At 37.0% G+C, this 20,222-nt stretch overlaps 1 protein-coding gene and 1 non-coding gene across 9 annotated transcripts in view; one reads left to right on the top strand and one right to left on the bottom strand.

Moving 5' to 3' along the window:
- Cep170 (centrosomal protein 170) overlaps window positions 1-20,222 on the bottom strand; it is a 167,526-nt gene that overhangs the window by 105,507 nt on the left and 41,797 nt on the right. For all 8 annotated transcript variants that reach the window (XM_008849171.2, XM_008849172.2, XM_029554100.1 and 5 more), the window contains exons 4-6: window positions 18,553-18,631; window positions 1,817-1,875; window positions 1,568-1,730 (exon numbers count right to left, since the gene is read on the bottom strand). In XM_008849171.2, coding sequence (XP_008847393.1) covers window positions 1,568-1,730; window positions 1,817-1,875; window positions 18,553-18,631 — 301 coding nt within the window. The remainder of the gene's footprint in view (window positions 1-1,567; window positions 1,731-1,816; window positions 1,876-18,552; window positions 18,632-20,222) is intronic.
- On the top strand, window positions 2,463-2,569 carry LOC115066998. Its single transcript, XR_003846436.1, has one exon. It is a non-coding gene; the product is annotated as a U6 spliceosomal RNA (small nuclear RNA).

The raw sequence follows: 20,222 nt of genomic DNA, 5'->3' as shown, positions 1-20,222 counted from the left end.
CTGACGAGTTTGTATTCATGCTCAGATGCCGAGGAGCTCAGAAGGTGGGCGACTGTGACCAGTGATAGTCATGTATATAGAGATTAGAAATGTATGTGAAAATGTCTCAATGTCAATTGCCTTGGAATGAATTTTTCTGTATGAAACTGTGTGTTTTGACAACGAAGTGGAGATCTTTTTTAAACGTTGGAACCTCATTTAATTTTATGTCTTATAGAGTTTATAATGAGTAAAAGATTATATAAGGGTAATAATTCATCTGTAAACCTAGAAATGTACAGCCAATTTTGAAAGAGATGTACCCTAGCTCAGAAAAATGTTATTGAATAGGTTAATGCTGTTGTAATGAAATGCTTCTTCTAATTGAAAAAAAAATTATTTTATTAAAAAAAAACGTTTTATTGAAAAAAAAAAAGTGAAACTAAACTTTGACATGAGTGGACGTTTTCCAATCTTTTAGAACAGCACAGGGGTATTGTATAGTAGCTGAATTTAAGCTCATTGCTATCAAATTTTTAGAGTAGATGTGGTATTGTTTACAAATTTAAGAAACTGGTTATTAGAAAAGGATTATGAATGTAAAGCATCTTTATAGTTCTAGAGGATAGTAAGATGATACTCTATTGCTAGATCTAGAATTTTCCCTTTATTCTAATTATAATTCAAAAAATATATAGACAAATGTGATAAAAATAAACTATGTTTGTAACCTGTTATTTCCTTTAAATACTGAACTATTCCTCTTAAATATTTAAAGATATTAAGTATAACTATATGCAACTACCAAGTATTATGAATTTCAGAAAGTTTTCTAGTGAAAACACCAGCTACATTAAAATACACCCTGGAATCAATCGTTAGTATATATTATGTTTATATGGCTATGAACATGTTTTTCCAAAGGAGTTAGCTTACTATGATATATATTATATCAACAACTTGTCATATGTTGCTTGAGGTCACTGAAAAGCTAGCTCTGGAAGTAGGTTTGTCTCTTTTCTCCCCATTTTAGATCCAAGCATGTTTATCTCAAAGTGTCCTGCAAGATCTAAGGATGGGCTGGTCCCCCTACTCTGTGGTGGAGCGGGAAAAGTAAAATACTCTAAGAGTAAAAAGATTGTGCCCTTGAGCTCAGCTAGAAACTCAACTATTTCCAGCAGCTATTTCTATTGCTTATTCCTACTAAGAAAGCGTCTGCTGTGGGAAAGAGAAGGTGGAAGCTTAGCCATGGAAAAGGTCAGCCATGGCGAGAAAGCTCAACCAAGAACTCCAGGTGACTGTCTTAACATCCATAGTTTCTGCTGACATCTGACAATACCTTTCTGTTATTTGTTCTTTTTAGAAGCTCTACCCTTACCTGAGGGGCACTGTGCTTTGCCCAGGTCTCTCTCAGTTGGGCAACTCCAGCTGGCTGCCTTAAAGGGTCGTCCTTTTTTAGTTTCTGCTAAATGATTTGAGTACCCAATTTGATGCTGGGTACTCCCTCCTCTCCTCTTAATACATTCACTCATTCAAAACCCAAATATGGCTGTTGTAGCTCATACTCCTGACCATACAGAGCACTTACCCATGGCTTTCTCCTCAGATTTCAGGGCTTCTGTAGGTCTGTGCTGCACTTCTGCAGCGGCATCTACTTCCTTGGAATCTATGCTTTTGGCACTTGCCGATTTTGGTAATTCTGATTCTGAAGACTTTTGGGACAACTGAAGCTGAATGGTAAACTTCTCATGCTACAAAACATTTAAAAGTCAAAGTGAAGCTTCCATGAAAGAAACCAGTACTAGTGAACAGCAGACTAGCAACAGGATAGATTTACCTTAAGAGCTTCTTCAGGGACTCTCATTTCTCCTCGTACTACAGTGAAGAGATTTGTATGTAAACGGAGCTAAGGAAGAATATAACTTCAAAATTCTGATAATTGAGCTTAAAAATTGTTATCAAATATAATTTAGAAAATTTCCTATTTAAAGCCAAGTATAGAATTATTATAATCTATTTTGCTTACCTTATTGTTTATTTTTACAGTATTGGAGATTAGACCCATTAGACATTATACAGGCTAGACAAGTACTATACTACTGAACCACACCTCCAAACTTTAAAACATGTTTTTAGGGACAAGGTCTTGCTAAGGTGCCCAGGCTGTCCTTAAATTTGAGGTTCTCCTGGCAGCCCACAGAGTAGTGAGAATACAGGTATGTGCCTATAATAGTCCCTTTAATATTAAATACTACAGCCCCTTTAATATTAAAATAAACTTACACAAATAAACTGATTCATTTAAAAATACTAATAATTGGGCATGGTGGAGCAGCTTTAATCCCAGCTCTTGGGAGGCAGAGGCAGATGGATCTCTGTGAGTTCAAGGCCAGCCTGGTCTACATAGTGAGTTCTGGTCCAGCTGGGGCTACAGGGAGACCCTGTCTCAAAAAGACCGAAAAAAAAAAAAAATACTAATAACCATGCTCGCTTCAGCAGCACATATACTAAAATTGGAATGATACACAGAAGATTAGCATGTCCCCGTGCAAGGATGACACACAAAAAAATACTAATAACCTTAAAATATAACAAGTATTTCTAATCTCAGGAAATACTAGACCTCAAATAATCACAGCATAAAGAAAAATTTAACTTTACTAAAATCAAGCAAATTATAGGACTAAAGATGAAGAAAATTATATTGATACCTAGTCCTAAAAAAATGTGTCTTGTAAGTGGTTACCCAATATCAAATCCTGAGATTCTCATGAACTTTGATAAAAATGAAGTTCATTTTGCAGCTGCAAAGGAAATGAATGCTATAATTAGGGTTCATAAGAAACCACAATCCCCCTTTTCTCTATGCACTGAAATCAGCTCATATTATATTATCAAACAACAATTCTATACATACTAGAACCACGTGCTAGATATAATGAATGCTTTCATTATGGTGCCAAAACAACCATGCTTCTTATAAAAGATCTAATCATTAAAGATTAGATCATACTCCCTGCCATTACTTAACCTTGTAATAAATGAAATTTTATAACCATGTATCAATTTCTGTCCTTCCTTACTAGTTCTAAGTATTCATTAATCAGTTCAAAGGGAGAAAACTGTAATCATTGTGACTACTATGAGGGAAGAAATTCCCAATATAATGAACATATTAAACTTACTAACAAAACTTTTTAGAATTATACAAAACTTTGGTAAATACTCTGTTCAAATCTTATTAATTTTTGTTCTTGCTCTTTAAAGAACAAGGGGAGTGGGGGATGGAGAGATAGTTCAACGGTTAAAAGCACCAGCTGCTCTTGCAGAGGACCTGGGTTTGATTCCCAGCACCCACATGGTGGCTATAAACTGTCTGTAACTCTAGTTCCAGGGGATCCGATACCTTCTTCTGACATCTGTAGGTATTTCACAACACGGGTGCACCTATGTACATGAAGAAAATATACATTCATCCACATAATAATTTTTTTTTAAAAAAAGAACGTGGTGAGTAAAGAGACAGAACTCCTTACTCCCCCAAATCTAGTTACAGAATTCTAAGCCTTAAAAAAAAAAAAAAATCGAACTACATTGATTCCTGTGGCTTTGAAATATTAAAAATTCTTTTTCTTGTCATATATATATGCTGATACATATGGAAATATATACTTAACTAAACATTTAATTAAAATATGTAATAGCTTTTTTGCCTTAAAATTTAAAACAGAGGGTTGGAGAGATGGCTCAGGGGTTAAGAGCACTGAGTACTCTTGCAGAGGTCCTGGGTTCAGTTCCCAGCACCTACATAGTGGCTAACAACCATCTGAAACTCCAGTTCCAGGGGATTCAACACCCTCTTCTGACTTCTGTGGGCACTGCACTGTCATACTTACATAAGTATGGGTGTACTTATATAAATGCAGGCAATACACTCATACACATAAATAAAAATAATTTAAAAATTAAAAATTCATTACTAGCTTGAAAAAATTCATAGCACAATTACTTTTAAATAACATTTAAAGAGTTGACAGTGATTTTTATGTTTTCAGTTGAAAACATGACTGAATGTAGGCTATTGTGAGGACTTTCTGTGACGACCTCCTGAGAACACATCAACATTTTTGCTTAGGTTACGCTAGTATTCTCTCTGACCCATCATTTCAGTCAGAAAGAGCTTGAGAGGGGCCATCTTTCTTATGTTCAAATATTTTATGCTTCTTGTGTGTAGAAATGAGGAAGACCTCACCTGTCCCATTTGGCTCACATGATATGGCTATAAGATTTGAGACTGCTGTGGGCCCAACTTTCTTCTTTTTTTGCCCAGCTTTTTATAACTCAAAAGCTGTATCTTCTTAGTGGTGCAAACCTACATAGACTTTTTTCTTGTTAATTAAGAAAAATGACAGATACAATTACTTATGTCAGTAAGTTACAATAATTTTATTTCCTTAGTTTTTAATATAAGGCTATATGACTGCTAATCTAAATCATTTCTGTTCAATTCGTTCAAGAAGTGGTTGAACTAAAAGGATCATGGAAACTCATCTGCATGCTAGGAATGTGCTTTGAGAAACTACCCTTTACCTTAATGACAATCAAAATTGAGCAAAACAAATTTTAAATAGTTTTAGTTATTCCTAGGGCTATATCCTTAAAACACAAGTGTTGACATTATCACTATTAACTCACCTATCAAAAATTATTTTAACTCAAAATAAATGCCATACCCGACAAATCTATAGCCATTATTTTACTAAAATGGAGAAAAACAAGAGTAGTTCCTCTAAAATTTAGAATGAGACAACTCCATTTTCATCTACTATAGTGCTCAAAGTCTTAGCTAGACCAGTAAGAAAAGAGAAAGATATGTACGAGGAAGAAGTCAAATTATCTTTCTTTGCAGATGACATGATTGATTCTATACTTAAAAGATCTTACAGACACCAATCAAATCTCAGACCTTGAATATGTTTAGGAAAGTTGCACGATATAAAATTATCATAGAAAAATCAGTAGCTTTCTTATATACAAATAATTAACTTGTGGAGAAAGAAATTGGGGAAATATTTTTATTCACAACAAGATCCCCCGCCAAAACACTTAACTTTGGGACATATCTACTCTATAAAACACCTTAGGAGGTAAAAAAGCCTTTTTCAGTGAAAAATTTAGACATTGAAAAAAGAAACTAAACATAGCAGACCATGGAAAGAACTTCCATGCTCCTAGACTGGCAGACAATATCATGAAAATAGCTCTGTTACCAAAAGTAATCCACAGACTTAATGCAATCCCAAACAAGATCCCAATGTCTTTCTTCACGTATCTCGAAAAAATAATCCAAAAGTATGGAAACACAAAAGACTATGAACAGTCAAAACCAATTTTAAGTAAAAAGAATACTACTCCAAGTGTTACAATACTTGACCTCAAACTCTACTGCAAAACAAGAGGGACAAAGGCAGCATGATACTGGTACAAACACATACATATAGACCAACAGGACAGATGTAGATAATAGATGACCTAGAAACAAACCCACACAGCTATGAGCAGCTAATATTTGAAAAAGCTTTGTCCCAATCACATACTAAAAGCCCATTCAAAGAGTAATGCAAGCAAAACTGGATATTCACTTGTACAGGAATGAAATTAGATTTCTATTTAATTTAAATCCTGAAACTCTGACACTGCTAGAGGAAAATCACAGGGAAAACATTTTAAGATACAGGCATAGCCAAGAACTTTCTTAACAGGATTCCAACATCACAGCAAATAGCAAGAAGAACTGACATTATATGGAATTAAAAAGCTTCTATACAGCAAAGTAAACTATCAACAGAGCAAACAGCTTACAGAATGGGAGAAAACTTTTGCTAACTCTGCTTCAGATGGGATAATATAATATAGAAAGAACTATAAAACCTTAGTAAAAGAAAAAAACCTGAAAATCAATAAACATTAACAAAATAAAGACAGTTCTCAAAAGAGACACAAGCAGTTAAATCTTAGAAAGTGTCCAACATCATTAGCCATCAGGGAACTGAAAATCAAAACTTTGCTCATCTCAGTCAGATCAGCTATCATCAAGACAGAAAATGCTGGTTTAGGATATGGAGAAAGAGAAAGCCTCCTTCACTCCTGGTGGGAATGTAAACTGAAATAGTCATTACAGACATCGCTACTGAGGCCTCTCAAAAATTAAAAATAGAATACATGACCTAGCTATATACAACTCCTGGGTACCGAAAGGACTCTATATCCTACCAAAGAGATACTTGCACATCTGTATTTGTTGCTCCTTATTCATAATAGCAAGAAAATGGAACCAGTCCAGGTGACCATCAAAAAACAGATAATGAAGATGTGGTGGACATACATGATGGAATTTTTACTCAGTTGTAAACAAAAAAGAAATTATATTGTATTCAGGAAAATGAATCTGTAAAACATATAAAGCAAGGAATTCAGATATAGAAAGACTAAAACCACATTTAGTCTTATATTTTCTGTCTTATATGTGGTTTTTTGTCTTATATGTGGGTCGCGCGTGTGTGTGTGTGTGTGTGTGTGTGTGTGTGTGTGTGTGTGTGTGTGTGTGTGTGTGTATGGGCAGCACAGATTATCTACTAGAAAGGGACCAAGAGAGGGGAAAAAGGTGTTGAGGGGTAAGAGAAGACATGTAACATGAAAGAAAAGAAGCTACTGAGGGTGGGAAAGTATAAGGGGGAATCAACAAAAGCAAATTATATTCAAAACCTAGTACTTTGTATGCTAATTTAAAAATTTTAAGAAAAGAAAAATATACTCGGTTACGGTGGTACATGCATATAATGCTAATATCTGAAGCATTAGGATTGTGAATTTGAGGCCTTCCTGGGCTACAGTATATATAGTGAATTTAAGATACATAATGAAACCCTGTCTCATAAATAAAGAAAAATCAAATTAGATAACCATACATGTGACATGAAAGTATAAGGGTTAAAAGGAGAAAGATTTACATGATCTGAAGAGAGCCTGATTGCTAAACAGTCACAACTGGGCTTGTTGACAGTTGTGCTCATTCATTAAAGGAGTGCCAAGCAGTTCCAGTTCCTGGGGATTCAATTCAATGCCCTTTCTGACCTTTGTGGGCATTGCACGACACAGGTATACATACATACATACATACATGTAGGCAAACACTCATAAACAAAAAAGTAAAAAATAACAATAAATACAATTTTTTAAATAGTGTAAATATTGTTTAAAAAAAAAAAAACAATGTAAGAAGAGCCAAGCATGAACAGGGACGGCTTTAATCCCCATCTCCATGAGATCAAGACCAGCCTCGTCTGCATATTAAAATACAGGCCTTCTCAATAAAAAAAAAAAAAAGAAAGAAAAAAAAAAAAAAAAAAAAAAAAAAAAAAAAAAAAAAAAGGAAAAATAAAAAAAAAGGAAAAAAAAAAAAAAAAAAAAAAGAATAGGAGGTAGGAATTGGCTAGGCAATTAGGGTAAAAATACCCCCAAAGAAAAGTAGCCAGTTTCTTGGCTAAAAGTCAATATGTCCTTGGGCCTGTTAGCAACATAGTCTGTTCCAAAGGCAAAAATGTCAAAAGTATTTGGGAGCTTATATTTAAACTTTAAAAGATTTTAGGGTTACCTCTTCAGAGGAGAGGAATGTTGGAGGGGAGGAAGTGGGCAAAGATTTGATCAAAACACCTTATATACATGTATGAAATCCTCAATAAAGTTTTTGTAAAATTAAAAAAGAAAGAAGCTGGGTGTGGTGGCGCATGCCTTTAATCCCAGCACTCACCTTTAATCCCAGCACTTCCCCACATCTGTATCACCCTCTCCCACTCTGTGGCTCTACCCCTCTCTCCCAAACCTTCCATAACCCATTTCCTCTTTCTTTCTATTGTGTATTCAATCTTTTCCTTTACTAGACCCTTCCAAAAGGGTTTAAATATGTTTAAAAAAAAAAAAAAAAAAAAAAAAAAAAAAAGAAAGAAAAAGTACAAGGGTATACTATTTGGTGGAAGGAAGGAGGGGAAGAAGGGGTGGGCAAAGGGGATGGAGAGAAGAGTGGGGGAAGGGGATGAATTAGAACAAGGTATGCTAACACATATAAATGAAAATGCCAAATGAAGCCCATGACTTTTAAGCTAACTTGAAAATTAAAAATGATAGCCGAAAAGGCATTTAAAAGGTCAAATCATTAGATTACTCCATGAGGAAGAGTCCAATCACTTTCAAGCAATAGGGAAATTAAAACTTGCTTAATACTACATAATGAGTTCTTACTGGTGGAGACAAGATTTCAAGGGACAAAACAGGTACAAGCTGGATGTGGTGACTTATGTATGTAATTCCAGCACTCCAGATGGGGAGACAACTATATAATGACTTTCAGTTCTATGTCAAGCTTGACTACAAAGACCCTGTCAAGAAAAAAAGTATCAAAATGTGTCCTCAAACAATTTAGATGGGTTGATACACTAAAAACCATACCAAAGTTATGTTATTCTTGTGGGTTGAAAACACTAGTCTCAGGTAAATGAGATACCTGAATAAAATTAATTTACACAAGAATGAAAAATCATTTTTGAATATGCAACCTTAAAGATTCGAAAAGTTTAAAAATTATTTCAAATTATTTTTTTTTAAATATTTTATTATTTTTATTTTGTGTATGCATGCATCGCCTGCATGTAAGTAAGTGCACCTGTTTCATGCAATGCCCACAGATGACAGAAGAGGCCATCAGATCCCCTGGAACTGGAGTTACAGACAGCCATCAACTGCCATGTGGGTGCTGGGATTCAAAGCCGGGTCTTCTGCAAGAACAGCCAGTATTCTTAGCCGCTGAGCCATCTCTCCAGCCCCTTCAAATTAAAGTTACCCAAAACAACTTTTAAGGTTGTCTCATTAATATAGGAACTTTATCTCTGAAAAGGAAATGCACAATTATGCTAAACTAGATACCATACTGTATCAGCAAGGTAGACATTGGGAGATGCCAACAACTTTAAAAAAACTGTTACTTTATTCCTCCATCCCATAGTCCTTTTCCATCAGTTATTCAAACACAATTATTTTAGCTTAGAGAAAGCCTCCATTCTGAAATCTGGAAGCTGTGTTCATTTGTTGAGGGTATCAACCACATGGATCAGGAAAAAATTTCTTTGAATAAAAAGTCCTTATTTTTTAGTTTCTTAAATGTTTTCTACTAGCATATACTATGCATAATGAGTTTCATCAGGACATTATCATACATGGACATAATGCATTCCAATCATATTTGCCCACTTGTCCCACTTTAGACATTTTCCTCTTCTCCACTAGGCCCTCTTTTACTTTCATGTCTTTTCTCTTCTCTTCTTTTCTTTTTGTGAGCCAGTAAGTTTCCATAGGGTTATATAAAAGAGGACAGGTGAAGGGCTGTTTACAGGAGCATGGGCACTTTACCTAAGTGGCTACACCAATGAATAAAATGTTTCCCACACCCCCATCAACCCTTCACTACACATATCCTCAGGGAGAGGTGCTGCCCTAGGAACCCCTCCTCATTCCATTAGAGGGTACTGATGGACCCAATCTTGTGTAGATCTTATTAGATAATCACAGCTGCCATGAGTTCGAGAATGCAACAGCTATGTCATGTCCAGAAGTCTGCTTTCTACACTAATCCCCCTACTTCCTCAGGCTGTTACATTCATTACATTCCATTTATTCTGCTGCAATGTTCCCCGAACCTTGTAAGCAATATTATACACGCCTCATTTATGGCTGGGCTTTCAACAGTCATGTAGTCTCAGGAATTTGCCCAGTTACTGCTGACCACTGCAAAAAGAAGCTTCTCTGAGGAAAGCCAACTGTAGCACTAATCTAAGGGCATAAACAATGTAAATTTGATGGGCACTTCATGTCAATTTAGCAAAACACTAGTAGCTCTACAACCAGAGCCTATGATCTCCCTTGCCATGGGCTTTTGACCAGATCTATAGTACCAGATATTAATTCTCTCCTGTAGCCTGAAAGCTATGATCTCCCTTGCCATGGGCTTTTGACCAGATCTATAGTACCAGATATTCTCTCCTGTAGCCTGAAATTCTTTAAGTTTTAATTATAACTGTCATCCCTTTATTTTTAACAACCATTATCTAGATTTGCCAGCAAACACTGCTACACAGATTGCTACAAGTAGAGATACTGTAACAATATTTTGTCTTTATGTTCCTACTATGATGACCTAATCATTCTGTGAGCTACCATGATGGTTATCTCAACTCTAAGCTTGATGAGATCCACAGTTATCTGCAAGTCTAGTCTCTGGACATACCCGTGGGGAACTATCTTGTTTAGGTTAAGTGAAGCAGGAGACCCACTCCACTGGTGGTGGTGACTATTCCCTGGACTGAGCAGAGGAATTCATTGTTCTCTGCTTTCTTGGCTGGATACAACGTCACCAGCTGTCTCAACCTCCTACTACTCTGAGTTCCCCATCATAATAGACTATAATGCCAAACTAAGAGTCAAAACACATCTCACCCTTTTTAAGTTACTTTTGTCAAAGTATTTTAATCACAATAGGAAAAGAAATTAAGAAAATTGGTATCAAGAAGTGAAGCTGTTGAGGTGATAAATTTGACCATTCTGTTCTTTAGGGCTATGGGACTAGTCTGAGGGAAGAAGAGTTTAGAAGTCTGGGCTAGAAAAGTCCTTGCATCCTGGAAGTAGAACTTAGTAGTTCAGTCTGAGAATGTGGACAATGAAGGCCTGGCTTAAAAGGTTTCACACGGAATCAAGAACTCTATTAAGAATGGGGTTAGGGGACATCCTGGAAGTAGAACTCAGTAGTCCAGTCTGAGAATGTGAACAATGAAGGCCTGGCCTAAAACGTTTCACACAGAAACAAGAACTCTATTAAGAAGGGGTTAGGGGACTAGAGAGATGGTTCAGCAGTAAAGAACATTTGCTGCTTTTCCAGAGGACCTAGGTAGGTTCAGTTCCCAACACTCATGATGGGTAGCTAGCAACCACCTACAGCTCCAGGGTATCTGATGCCCTCTTTTGGCCTCCAGGGGCACCCATACTCATAAACAAAAATAAATCTTAAACAACACCAAAAAAAAAAAAAAAAAGAGCGGGGCTAGTTATTCATATATTTTGATCCAGATTCTGGCTTTATTTTGGTCATGTCCTGAGCACTTGAGTAAAGGTGAATTTAAAGATAAATATAATTTTATTTGGAAGAGAACATTCCAGGACAGGACAACATTCAGGTTGGTGCTGAAAAAGCAGCTGCAATTGTTAAAGAGATCAGTACAACCAAAGAGAAATCTCCTATGTTGCACAAGGACACCAGGAACGGTATCCTGAGGTCAAAACTACTCATCAGAGGTACTATCTTGAGATGTTAGCAGAGCTAGGCAGCATCATTCATGTAGTTCTGGTTTTGCAGGCATGAAAGTTACAGGATTGAGAGGGTCATGGAGTTCAAAGCCGCAGTTCCAGAGAGTAGTTGAGGCCAGACATTGACTGGCAGGGTCAGAGTCCCTAAAAAGCAGATCCTGAAAGGCTATTTGTAAATCTGTGAAGATGAAGCTTAATTTGTAGTAGAAACTTCAGCACACTGGAGATGCCAGGGTCATGGTCTCTGCTGAGGAAAGCTGAAAGAATGGAATGGAGCAAGTCCAAGAGAGAATCTGTGTGCTGCAGGTATCAGGGCCAAAGGAGTGGAGCTACCTAAGCCTTTGGAGCGCAGTCAATTTTATCATGATCCCAAGATGTTGGACATGGAGTCTCAGGTTTTGGTCTCATTTTGGTCTAATCATTCCTTGCTATGCTCCATTCTTCCCTTTTGGAATAGGAATGTTTACTCTGTGCCATAAAATGTTGGAAGCATTGATTTTTGATTTTGTAGGAACTCCTAAGAAATTGTCTTGAACATCAGAGAAGATGTACTTTGGACATCTAAACAGGGCTGGAATTGTTAAAGAATATGGGGACTTTTGAGGTTGGATTATATTTTGCTTTATGACATGAGCATGAGACTGTGGGGACAGGAGGTGGAGGGTTATGATTTATTGTTATTATTACTGTTATTTTTTGAGACAGGGTCTTCCTGTAGCCCCAGCTGTCCTAGAACTCGCTATGTAGACCAGGCTGGCCTCGAACTCACAGAGATCTGCATGCCTGTGCCTCCCGAGTGCTGGGATTAAAGGTGTGTACCACCATGCCCAGAATTTTTTTAATCTTTTAAATGTTTATGGGTGTTATGCCTGCATGGGTGAAAGTGCACCTGTGTCATGCAATGCCCACAGAGGACAGAAGTGGGTGTTGGATCCCCTGGAACTAGAGTTATAGATGGTTGTTAGCCATCATATGGGTACTGGGAACCCAGGTCTTCTGCCAGCCAGCCAGTGCTCTTAACTGCTGAGCTCTCTCTCCAGCCTCAAGGGTTATCATTTAAAGTGATGTTTGACAAGGAATGGAATTGTGATGTTTAGTGTTGCCAACTTGATGGAATCTAGAATCACTTGGGAGATGGATTTTGGGGCATGCCTACAGGAGACTTTATTGATTACAATGGTAAAAATGTGGTACAATGGTACAAAGGTGGGAAGACCTGCCATTTCTGGTGGCATCATTCCCTGGGCTGGATCTTGGACTGTATAAAAAAGGAGGAAATTGCGGGGTATAGTGGTGCACGCCTGTAGTCCCAGCACTTGGGAGGCAGGGGCAGGTGGATCTCTGTGAGTTCAAGGCCAGCCTGGTCTACATAGTGAGTTCCAGAACAGCTGGGGCTACAGGGAGACCCTGCTTCAAAAAGACAAAAAACAAACAAACAAACCAAAAACAAACAACAAAACAAAACAAAACAAAAAAGGAGAAAGTAAACTGAGCAGAGGCATTCACTGCTTTGGGCTTCTTGACTGGGAATGTAATGTGACCTCAGGCTCCTGCCATTATGATTTTCCCAGCATGATGGACTATAATCTCAAACTGTGAGCCAAAAGATCCCCTGCCTTCCTAAGTTGTTTCTATCAAAGCATTTGTCATAACAACTGGAAAAGAAACTAAGACAGCCATCGTGCAATAGCAGACTACTTTTGGGAAAGATAAAAATGAATGGCAGTTTTTAAAAGGAAGGTATGAGGTTTCTAAATTCAAATGAATTATATGTTCAAAATGAAGGTAATTGAAAGAGAATCTAAAGTTTTTAGGCAATGTAAATTAGATTTCTTTCCTAGATCACAAGTGACAGCTTAAAAGCAAACAGAACCTATATTACACTAATCAAAAGAAAGCTGGAGCAATCATACTAAATCTAGGCAAGCCAGACCAGAGCAAACTCCAGTTTCATACTCAAGTCATTCATAATAATAAAAGATGTAAATTTATCAAGAGGACACAATAATTCTAAATATTTACATACTTAAAAATAGAGCTTCAAGTTACCATGATGTAAGATTTCTTCAAGGAGGAAGCAGGTTGTACACAATTAGAGTCTGGAATTTTCAAGGCTGCTTTCTCTATAATTTACAGAACACAGAGAAAACAAACCAGGATAGAAGACCTTAGTGCACTACTATGCCAAACTGGTGTAACAAACACTTATATAACATTCAACCCCCCAAAAGAGGATATAAGCACTTTTCAAGTATTCATAAAACATTTACTGAGATAGGTGTAATTCTGGGCAACAGAAAAAAATATTCAGAAGTATTTGAGACACCAAGTATGATCACTGACAACAATGAATTACATAAGAAATAGTAAGTAGGGGCTGGAGAGATGGCTCAGCAGTTGAGAGCACTGGCTGCTCTTGCAGAGGGTCCAGGTTTGTTTCCCAGCATCTACATGGTGGCTAACAACCATCTGTAACTCCAGTTCCAGGGGATCCAATGTCCTCTTCTGGCCTCTGCAGACACTGCACTGCACATGGTGCACTTACAAACATGCAGGCAAAACACTTATACACATAAAATATTAAAAAATATGCTTTTAAATTTAAAAGGATAATTAACTGGAAGATATTTTGAAAACTCCCCATATATTTGGAATAACCTATAACCAAAGAATTTGAAATGAAAATTAAAAAGCATACAGAACATAAAAGCAATACTTGGGATAAATTTATCATACTGAGCATGGATATAGCAAGTAATTCAAAACCTATTTAAATAGGCACATACAGCTGGGTGTGGTGGTGTACTGGCTTTAATTCCAGTGTTTGGGAGGTAGAGGTAGGAGGAGCTCTCGAGTTTAATGTCAGCCTGGTCTCCATAGCAAGTTCCAAGTCAGTCAGTGCTACACGAAAAGGTCTCCCCCATCCCTACCCCCAGTCCCCTGAAATAGCCACTATCTCAAGTTTCTTTTATATCCTTTTAAAGATACTCATTGCTCATACCAGCATAAGCACACACATAGAGATAGAATCTTATGTATCTACTCCAGGCTGGCTTCAAACATACTATGTAGCCAAGGATCTTGAACTTTTGATCCTCTGTCTCTACTTTCCAAGTGCTGTAATTACAAGCATGCACCACCACACCTAGTTTTATGTGGTGCTGGGGGTTGAACCCAGGTCTTTGTGCATGGTAGGCAAGCATTTATCTGAGCCACATCCCGATCCTTAAACATGTGTATTGTTAAGCACATAAACATACACACATGGAGCATATTATGCATCTCATCCTGTATCTTGGTTTTATTTTTATCATACATCATTTTCTATTACAGATCTTTTCATAGTAATTAGCTGTATAAACGTAGAAAAAGTCATTTCAGTTCCTTAGTGGCAACTGGGTTGTGTTCCATCTTGAGCATTATGAATGACTCTGTGAATACATATGAAATTATAATTTGAGGGGGGGGGGTACTATGGGAGATGAGAATAGGGGAGGGGCCTAAACATGATCAAGATATAATGTATGAAATTTGCAAAAATTCAATAAAAATTATAATCTAATTCCAAAAAAAATTACTGCACCAAACATCTATATTACAAAAGAGGGTCTTCAATGCTTGACTTCAGTTACTACTCAGAAAAAGGAAATAGTAAAGCTATCAGAATAGAAAAAAAAATACAGAAAATCTACAACTGTATCAGACAATTCATTCCTCTTCACACACACACACAAATTGCTCAGTGCAGAATTCCAGCTCAGAGTTCTCTGAATCCCTTTGAAATGACTTCATTGTCCCCCTTGCTTTGGTTCAAACCTCAGTTCATCCTGAGTCCTCTTTCTCTTCACCTGCTACACGTCATCACCTGCACATCTACTACCCTGCTACACTGGCTCAAACATCCTCCATGGATATCTTTCTGACTCCACACATAGTGAGTGCCCTTTGAATAGGTGTAGCCTGAAGGTGACAATACTCTTCTGATTAAAAAAAAAAAAAAAAACCCAAAAAGCAAAAAAAAAACCTTCCCACACTCTATAATGGCTTCTCATTTCACTCAGAATAAAAGCCAAATTCTTTATAATATCCTAATGAGAATGATAAATTCTGGTCACCAATATCTTAAATAAAACTGAAGTTTAAATAACAAAGACATGGATGAGTCTTTGGATGACCATCACACAAGTGGTCAAAACTGTAACATTCTTTTTTAAAAAAAAATTCATTTACTTATTGTGTATGAGTGTATTGCCTGCATGTATGTAAGTACATCTATGTCATGCAATGCCTGTGGAGGTCAGAAGAGGGCGTTAGAGTCCCTGGAACTGGAGTTATGGCTGGTTGTTATCCACCATGTGGGTGCTGGGAATCAAATCTGGGTCCTCTGCAAGAGCAGCCAGTGCTCTTAACCACTGAGCCATCTCTCCAGCTCCCAAACTGACTTTTCAATGCTGTTCCTCACATGGGCCAAAAACGTCCTTACTTCAAGTCCTCTGAATTCCTCTTCCCTCTGTTCAAAGGGCAGTTTCTCCACAATGCCATTAGGTTGGCTCCTTCCTGTTCTCAATATTTTGGCTCCATTGTTCCTTCCTCAATGAGATCTTCATAAACATCCTTTTAAAAAGTGTAACTTCTATGGCATGGTGGCGCACACCTTTAATCCCAGCACTCTGGAGGCAGAGGCAGGCAGATCTCTGAGAGTTCGAGTCTAGCCTGGCCTACATAGTGAGTTCCAGGTCAGCTGGAGCTACTGGGAGACCATGTCTCAAAAAGAACCCCCCCAAAAAGTGTAACTTCCATTTCCCACTCACCCAGCAGCTGTCCCTACACCCCTTTCATAGTCTCCCTCAACTCCTACAGAACTTATCGGCCTCTAATCTGCCTACTTCTTCTGTGTGCAGTCAGCTCCCTTAAACCCCAATGAAGTATAAGCTCCAAGAGAAAGTGACTATAAAACAATATTATTAGTATATCCCCATACCACTGGAATGACACCCGCATAAAAGAAAACATCTAATAAATGTGAAGTGAATGGACTTGGGCTTTCTGATCTGCCATATTTTTGGCCACTTGAATGATCCCAGGTTTCTGAGGTTTCTCTTGATTGCTGTTTGAGTTTATTGCTGTTTTGAATATTGGGATATTTTATAGAGTTCATGCTTTTCCATATAATTTCTCAGATTAGAAAATAAGACTTACGGAACATAAATTACATTCCTTAGTTCTAGTCTCAATCCACATTAAAATTTTCTTTCTATTAAGGTGGGATTTTACTATCATTATTTTGTTGTTGTTGATGGTGATAGTTCTTTTGAGATAGGGTCTCCCTGTGGCACCACCTGGTCCGGAACTTGCTATGTGGACCAGGCTGATCTCAATCTAACAGACACCCACCTGTATCAGACTCTCCATTGCTAAGATTAAAAGTGTGCACCACCATGCCTAGAACTTTAATTAGAGCTTTCCACTCCAGTGTACAGCAATTTTTAAATTGGCTATGACCTGTGCATCCGGATCAATAGTGACTGCATAATTCTATCAGAGTCCTTAAGGGACAAGAAAACAAACAAACAACAACAACAAAAAAACCCAACCCAAATTGTCCTAGCCTATTTAAGATTATAATGAGCTGGCATACTAGAGGGGGAAAAAGGCTCGTTTGCTATTAATAAATCAGAGTCTGTAAAAGTATGGGTTACTTCCTAAGTTCTCTCCTCTTCCCTTTCCTCCTTCCTACCCTTCTTGAACTCTCACATCATGTTCAAACAATCTTCCTGTCTCAGGCTCCTAAGTAGCTGGACTACACATATACTCCACTGCATGTGGAGTTTAGTTTTATTTTTGATTTAAACACTTAAAAATTTCATAAGATTTTATTAAAATCTTAATCTCTTTGTATTCTTTGTTTTGAGATGGCTAATGATAAATTATAGGAAGTCTTTGAATACAAAATATACTTGAAATTTTTAATAAAACTTATACTGGTTGAAAATCATATAAAAATTCTTAACTATTTTATATGATATATATCTAAAAATTTACATTTATTAATTTTGTATATGTGTCTGTGTTGGCATACACCACAGTGTACATGCAGTGGTCACGAACTACTTGTAGGAGTCTGTTCTTTCCTTTCAACATGTGAGTCCCAAGGATTAAATTCAGGTTTTCAGACATGGCTGTAAAGGACTTTATCCACTGAGCAATCTCACCTAATTTTTAAAGATTAAAGAAAAAACAAAAACAAATATTGAATGGTTTGACTTTTTATATATTCTTTTAGTTTTTCAAACATAAATGTTGTAATATATGCTGTAAACCTTTTAATTTTAATTTTTAAACTTTTAAAAGTTCGTATTTGATTAACTGTAGGTATTAGCACCCAATCCGATAATGTTAGTGTATTTGAGTACCAACTCTACTTAAGACTAGAATTTCTCTGTTAACATGATACAAATCAACAGAATGCCAATGTTCAATTTTTTATTATTAAAGTCTAGATAAATACAGTGACTAAAGAAACTAAATCTCAAAAGATAAATTAAATACATATCAATCATTTTTACTGAGTTTCTTACCTCATCAAATAGAACCACTTTTATTATTCCTTCCTTTTTTCTACCCTTTATAATACAGTACAACTATATCGCTGCTCAGTTATTACACTCTAATTTTTAAACCCAAAATTTAAATACACACTTAATGGAAAACAAGTATTAATCACGTAATATTGATCTCAGAAGACATAAGACATTGAAGAGTTTGAATTAAAGAAGCAATATAGCATAGAGAAAAGGCAGAGTTAATTTCTTATATACCTCCCAAGAGACTGATTTATGCATTCAGAAGCCACTTGGAAAGAAGCCCTGGGCTGCAGCAAAGATGCCCAGGCTCTTCTCAGTTCCATTCTCTAACACCAAGTTATGTATACAGCATCAGTACAGAGAGAAACGGAAACATCAGTAGCTGAGTCCATCACCTTTTCCAAGATTACTCCTAGGAAGAGGCATAGTAACTAAAGCAAGCACAGCAAAAAGTTTTAAACATGTAATACTTAAGCATCACAAGACATCCAATGATTATAAATTTCTAGCATATCTATATTGGAATTTTTATGTGTCTGAAGATGTTAATTTGTACCAAAGTAAATAATGACAAGGATATCATATCCAAATCTCAGCTTATCTTCAAGTTTCAAAGTGATGTAAGTCTGCTCTGGAATCCTTACATCATTCACAAAAGTCTACAAGGAAAAAAAAGAAAAAGGTTATGTTACATATGAAGTATTAATTCTCACATTCCAGACAATCAAATTCATAAACCTACTACTTAAAAGTACTTATCATATGTCTAGGTAAGGTTTATCTGAGAACAACTGGTCTTTGCCCAAGATTTATCTATATGACACACAGTAATTAAAAGTACCAGACTGTTAGAACTAATCTTCTTGGATGTCTAACAGACATACTTTGAGGCCTATAATAATTTGGTCAGAGGGACATAAAGTAGTTTTTGCTCCTTGCCCTCCTAGGTCGACTAGTTCCAGAGGACTATGAGCATCTCTCAAACTGTCCTGTAATTGTGGTGGGTCACCTGTCCTCTTGATCAAAGATGCCGAGGAGACCCCACCAGATGGACTTGAGCCAGTGTCCAGTCTACAAAGAGGAGGGTAAACACAGAGGAATCATTTCCTCCATGCTTCCAAGTGAAGCCAGCCATGGTCGAGCAGAACCTTTGACTTATCTTCACATAGGCGGAACTGGTAAAAGAAAGGAGCCAGGGGCTCCTCCCAAGCCCATGTGACCCCTAAGGAACAGATCCTCAAACAACCTTAAGAGTAAAACTAAAATGGTTGGGCCAGGCGTGGTGGCGCATGCCTTTAATCCCAGCACTTGGGAGGCAGAGGCAGGTGGATCTCTGTGAGTTCAAGGCCAGCCTGGTCTACACAGTGAGTTCCAGGACAGCTGGGGCTACAAGGAGACCCTGTCTCAAAAACTCCAAATAAATAAATAAATAAATAAATTAATTGGTTTATCTGGACCAACTATATGGCCTTAAACACCCAAAAGGAAAGTATAACCAAAGATTAAAGGGGCTAACATAATTTTTTAAGATTCCTTATGTATAGCTAAAGGCTACATAACAAGCAACAATGCCAGATAGGAAATACCTTCTTTTGAGTTGTTGGCCAGGATGGCCAAAGGGACTCCCAGATAGTAACCCAGTATAGAACTGGGAAAAAGAACAGCATACCCCAATTTTATCTAAAGGAATATTGACAACTGATTGCTGACCTTCCTAAAACAAAGACCTCTCTCTAGATAGGCTGACTAGATTCACCAGATTGACAAGTAGAGGGGAATGGCTGGGGGTGCCAACAACACAGCAGACAGTAGCAGGGATATCAGAGTATAAGGGCTCTAGTTGGGGGAGGGAGGCTATGGGAGAGTGCCATCTGGGAAGTGGGTGTATAGTTGAATAAGATGGTTTGGGATGTTCTGTGTGATATACACATACACACACACACACAAAATAAACAAATTTTTTAAAAATGTATTATATTTGAGGAGGAAGCATGGAAATTTACATCATGTTAATTAGTAGAGGTGATAAACATTACCATTGCCAGGGATCCGAGTACAACCGATTATGACTAGTAATACATACAGATTAGAGATGCATGTGCCAACATCTCAGTGTTAGTAGCAAAAAAAAAAGAGCCTTTCTGCAAGGAACAATATATTCTAAAATGAAATGGAGATCTTTTTTAAAGGTTAAAAACTCATTCAATTTTACATTTTACAGGGCTTAAACTGAATTCAATACTGTATAAT

This window comes from Nannospalax galili, unplaced genomic scaffold (assembly GCF_000622305.1).
Source record: "Nannospalax galili isolate Female #2095 unplaced genomic scaffold, S.galili_v1.0 scaffold543, whole genome shotgun sequence".
Lineage (NCBI taxonomy): Eukaryota > Metazoa > Chordata > Mammalia > Rodentia > Spalacidae > Nannospalax > Nannospalax galili.
Note: the sequence above shows the minus strand (reverse complement) of the source record. Positions and strands in the feature narration are given on the sequence as shown.